The sequence below is a fragment of the Cyprinodon variegatus genome, unplaced genomic scaffold (genome assembly GCF_000732505.1).
Source record: "Cyprinodon variegatus isolate N-32 unplaced genomic scaffold, C_variegatus-1.0 Scaffold695, whole genome shotgun sequence".
In the NCBI taxonomy this organism is placed as follows: domain Eukaryota; kingdom Metazoa; phylum Chordata; class Actinopteri; order Cyprinodontiformes; family Cyprinodontidae; genus Cyprinodon; species Cyprinodon variegatus.
Window position 1 is genome coordinate 263,026 of NW_015151148.1, and position 5,849 is coordinate 268,874.

General features: G+C 36.0%; 1 protein-coding gene across 1 annotated transcript in view; it reads right to left on the reverse strand.

The window, feature by feature from the left end:
- Nucleotides 1-420: 420 nt before the first annotated feature.
- Nucleotides 421-5,849, reverse strand: part of LOC107097422 (protein FAM180A-like) — a 22,397-nt gene continuing 16,968 nt past the window's right edge. The window contains exons 2-3 of the mRNA XM_015394561.1: nt 1,432-1,529; nt 421-1,216 (exon numbers count right to left, since the gene is read on the reverse strand). Coding sequence (XP_015250047.1) covers nt 887-1,216; nt 1,432-1,529 — 428 coding nt within the window. The 3' untranslated portion in view covers nt 421-886. The remainder of the gene's footprint in view (nt 1,217-1,431; nt 1,530-5,849) is intronic.

Consider the following 5,849-nt stretch of genomic DNA (forward strand, 5'->3'; position numbering starts at 1 on the left):
TGATCTTGGTGGATAAGAGGCACAGAGAAAAACCCCCCCGAAAGGACAGCTAAACACTGAACTAAAGCAATAGAGTTACCAAGTCCTAAAATAGTGCTCCAAGCTTTTTTTTTGTTTGTTCTGATTGGCTCTCTTCTGGGTATTTGTGTTCCATCTCAGCCATGGACATACAAGGGTACCAATGTTGTTTACATTTTCAGACAGAGAGATAGTTGCAAAATAACGTCTAGTTAGTAATTATGTACAATTTTAGATGCACAGATTTAACCCTCTATAACTCAACTTCAACGCATTTAAAAGCTATAACTGACTATGACTTTAACATGGATATTTTCATAAAGATGTCTAAATTTCCAGAATATTGCAAAATGAATTTCCACTAATATGCATCGAAATAAAAAATGATCTTAAGCTGTTATGAATTTGCATTTCTACTATGTTTGAAAATCCAAATATAATGATCAGCTAAAATGAGGAATATTTGAAGCACCTTTATGTCATGATTGAGTGTACAGCTCGGAGGGAAAGACATTCATATAGAAGCATCAGTAAGATTCCTAATGTTACACCGCCAGCGATGAAGGAGGCTGTTGCTTCAAAAGATGCTCAGCTGGTGCAAAAGAACAATGAAAACACCATATTATTAAAGCAATACAACCAGCCTACACTGTTCATGCACTGCAGGGGGAATTCATGGTGGTCGGGGGGGAATTTAACATTTGGTATGTCAACCTCCACCAACAGAAAGCTGCAATACAAAAGACTGCACTGGCACTTTAGTAAAGCCACATTTGTAGCATAGCAACTGTAAAAACTGGGCATAGGTTGTTAATATGCTATAAACAAGTAAAATACTGATTTAGATTTGCTATGATTTGAGTTTTTCTCAGAAGGGTTTGAGGTCTCGTAGAAGAGCTCGGACCAGTTGCACCATTGCCTCCATCCACAGCTCTTTCTGGTTCTGGTCGCTCATTTGAGCCAGTATCTGGGAGGTGTAGACTAAAGTCAGCACTGTTCGCTCAAAGTCCTGCCAGCTGAGATGTTGCCGCCGGTCGGCCAGCTCCGCCATCAGACGCCGGATATCAGAGAGCTTCTTTGGCAGAACATCCTCACAGATAACTTCCAGTTTTTTCACGCTCCTTAGAGAGGCCAGCTCCTCATCTGGGATCAGCAGGTTGTGCTCCTCGCCCCGGATCTGCATTCCAGCAAGAAGAATCTGCAAAAAAAGCAAAAAAGAAAACAGACCAAACTGGATTCCAAGTGAGATCAAAACCATACGACTCCACCTAAATGGGAAGTGTACTGCAGACATTGGATGTCAAGCAAAATCAGTCAGGAAGTGTTTAGATAAGCACATATTTCACATTGCTACTAATGATTTGCAGCACAGAAGTTGCAGATGAAGAGTTCTGTCTGCGGATCTGAACTGACCTCATAAAGTAGCTTAGAATCCTCCTCTGAGTGCAGGAATGTGGGGTCGATCAGGGAATACGCCCCACGCTTTATCCAGTGAGCCGCTGGATACAGAGCTGGTAGACATAGGAACAGGAAATTAAATTAGACAAGCTCACTTTGTGTTCAAGAAATTAAGAAACACATTATTTAATGAGGCAAGGGCGTGGGTGGGCCATAGGTTGAGTAAACACAGATTCATTACAGTTAAAGTATTATGCGTGTGGCAAAGGCTCTGGCTCCAGCTGAGAAGAGGGTAATTGGTCTTCGACCTGATGCACAGTTGCTACTGTACTAGTAGCTCCATGGTTGCTGCTTTCAGAGCAAAAGAAAAAACTGCTTATTAATTTAAAAAGCAGATCAGGGGTTCAGTAATCTAAAATGTCCGTGTATAGGTGGAATTAAACAGCTTCTGCCTCTTTTCTATGATAAAAGTTCTACAAAAACCACAAAAACGTATTGGCTCACTGCCGGTTTGCCAATATATGCACATATAGTGAGCTCAGACAATTTGAATGACTTTATTCAACATGCATTTATTAGTTTCTCTTGTATTATGCTGATGTAACCTTAACTTCATTATTGCCTTTAAAACTTTCTCTAATAAAACCTTATGGTTACAACCGATTCAAACTGCAGCAGGCATTCCAATAGTAATCTACATGACACTAATGGCAGGAGAAGTCAGCTGTGGCAAAGAAAACTTACTTAAAAGGACAAAGAAAAAAGGGAATTATATTCGCTACAGGAAACTCTGGATTTGCATTGTTTCTCTCAGGACTGCAGCTCATACCCTGATCTGATTCTAAGCATTCGATTGGGGTCCAGAAGGTGTCTTTAATTAATCAGCATCTGAGGAATTAAGTCAATTTAGCTCCTGATGCTTGTTGTTGGTGTTATTTCATGCCAGCTGCAGCCCAATTAAATCATGCAGCAATTAAAATGACCAATTATTTTTTATAAGATTTCTATTTTATACGTGCCCAGCTTGCAGAACATCAAAGGCTGTCCACTGTATTTATTTATTTCTTTAATTTAGGTTTTAATTGTTAATTGTTGCACTGCACATCGTGTGTCGAAGGCTCTAGGTGCAGATAGCAGCGAAAAAGTTATGATGGTTAAAGTGTTAAACTTGTAACAGGTGATTTATGCACAGAACTGACTGGATGTATGCTGAAATTTGTCATTAGCTGCAGTAGCAGCAAAAAAAAAAACATGCTAATATTAGCCAAAGCTGAGCAAATGTGCTGTTTTTTTTTAAACTTCTGCATGCAAACTTCTGCATGCAAAAACAGACCCTTTTGCATCGTTCACATAATGTGATGCAACAATGATTGAATCTGGTGAACATTAAGCTTCTCCGAGAGGAGAGAGTTTAAGTTAAATTAGACTTTTTGTCTAAAAAACAAAAACAAAAAAAGGATGTAATAACAAATGCCAAAAAGTTATTATATATATATTTTTACAAACACAAAACAATCCCCTCTAAAAAAAAAAAAAGGAAATTATACAATTTTATTCTTGCAGACTTTTAAAAAGTTCATATTAATGGTTTGAATAGCCAAAATGAACACTGGAAAAACAATCTGGAAATAAGTAAAAATTTCTTATTATTTACCCTTAATTTGAGTAGGTAAATAAGATAGTTTGCCAATGGAATGAGTATTTTTAATCTTAAAATAAGATAACTAGATAATATGCACTTGAAATAAGACAATGCAATTGTGTTTTCTTATTTTAAACCTAAATTGTCTTGTTCCATTGGCAACACGTCTCTCTTACCTCCTCAATCCAAGAACAATTGCACTTATTTTAAGAAAAAAATAGATTTCCTCTGAAATGTAAGCAAAGGTTTTTAAGCCTGGTTTTAAACCAGAAATCAGTCAAAACAATCAACCCAATTTTTCTATTTTATTATAAGGTTGGATGCATTTTAACCCTTTAGATCCAAACTCAGTTTGCAGTGATGAGTCTGAATTTTACAAAAATACCTGTACACTATAATTAACATGAATATAAAAACAAAAGTGTATAACTTTCCTTATATCTAAACAAATACAACTATACTTTTCTAAGTAATTATTTTAATTCAAAGAAATATTTGTCTTTTTTGCAGGAAAACATAATCTAGACAACATAATATTTGTCAACACAGAGCAAATTCATCAATCAAGTCTTTACCTTTTACTTTTGCTGGTTTTATCTTTTATTTTTCCATAATCTGCTGAAAATTCTCCACAGCCTCTTGTGTTCTGGTGTTTTATAAGCAACGCAAATATTAATGAGAAACATTACACAATGGTTTGGTCTGAATTTGGATCCAGCTCTTTTACAATACCTCTTCGTCTTATAAAGCTGCCTTGTTAGTTCTGCAGCAATAATTCGCCCCTCTGCCAAAAAGAACCATATTCAGCTTCAGGTTGCAGTTATGAGGTCAGCCAAAGCCTCTAATCTCCATGTGTACCTGCCTTCAGCTTGGTTTGGTTCCAGACTGGGTAATGCTTTCACAACACAGCCAACATTTCAGATGCACAGAGAATCCTTATCCCTGTGAACCAGAGTTAGGATGATAATTGTACAAATAGTGGCCCATTATGTGTAATCTGCCGGTTATCTGAAAGCTCTCTCCAGCCAAATGTGTCAAAAACCAGCAGGGGCATAAGCTGGGTTTTAACCACTTATATAGAGTCCCTTTGCAGGGCAGCATCAAAACATAAAAAAATAATATTACTCATAAGTAGATGAATGAATCATGTATTTTCTTGCTTCATATGACAGTAGATATTTGTTTCTACCCTTATTTCTTAAAAAAAATTGTACGGAGATCACATTTAATTAAACATATCCATGACAGATATAAAAAGATTCATGTATTAAACTGACAGATTTCAGAATCTGTTTTATTTGAAATTTCATCCTTTAATGATTTGCCATCATTGTTTCTATCAGATGCACCAAAACATGAACAAAGTGTAACATTATTATAGATCTTAAACAATTAATCGAATTAATCAATTATTGAAATCGTAAGCTAGCTTGGTAATCGATTAATCATTTACTGGAATATAGAGACTGAAAATCACGACTGTAGCCGACTCACTTAGAGCAGTAATTTTATCAAAATTGCAAATAAAATATACAGTGGGGGAAATAAGTATTTGACCCCTTGCTGATTTTGCAGGTTTGTCCACTTACAAAGAATGCAACAATCTACAATTCTAATCATATGTACATTCTAACAGTGAGAGACAGAATCCCAAAGAAAATTCCAGAAATTCACATCATATGAATTTATAAAAATTGATAACCATCTGATCTTGACCCCCTGGACAAACAGCATGTTAATATTTTGTAGAAAAAGCCATTATTGGCCAGCACAGATGTCAAATGGTTTTTATAGTTGGTGACAAGGTTTGTGCACATTTCTGCAGGGATATTGGCCCACTCCTCCCTGCAGGCAGCCTCCAAATTATAGATTGTTGCATTCTTTGTAAGTGGGCAAACCTGCAAAATCAGCAAGGGGTCAAATACTTATTTCCCCCACTGTATAAACATTTTGCATCTAAGAGATTTAGTTTCACCTGGTTTCATTTAGTAAAACTCTTCTTTAAGGAATCTTTGGCTGTTCAATTATTAATTTATTAATAGCTCAAATAATCATTAATCTTAATAAAAAGATGAATCCATTTGCAAAATAATCCTTAGTTTTGCAGCCTTACATTGTTAGCAGGGAATCCAAGCTAGAAATGTTTCTAACTTCAAAATATGATTGAACATCAGAGAAAATGTTTCAAATAGGTTTCCCTTTCCTGCTCTGGAGTTACACCAATGAAAAGCATTAGGTGGGATTCATTGCCCACTTGATCTCCCTTCCGAGTATCATAAATGGCCATAGGGGTCCCTTCATGGGCGACTGAGCAAAACCTTGATTTTTTTTTCACATCTCGGTTTGACCACCAAGCACAAAAGAAAGGATATCAAGTCAAACTATAGACAGAGGTGGAAAACAGGAAGGTACAGGATGAAAACTACACCTTCCATGTAAACATTCAAATGAAAGCTGAATGGTGGAGTCCAACTTACCTAAAAAACAGTTTTAATATTGGAATGTGGAATTTCAAAAAATATAACTGTTTTCTATTAAAGAGCATAACGATTGTTTTTAAGGTTCTGTAAACGTTTGACTTTATATCACCTGAAAAATTACAGTTTGCCATCTTTACCAGGCCTTAAAGTCTGGAACCTTACAAATCCACACAGCATTTTACATTTTACACTGAACCCAGCAAAATAAAAATCATGTAGAGCAGCAAATGCAACATGGCCTTTAAATAACACACACCTTATACTTGTTAAATATCCGTAATAGAAAATCTGCTGCTATTTTAAACAGTTTA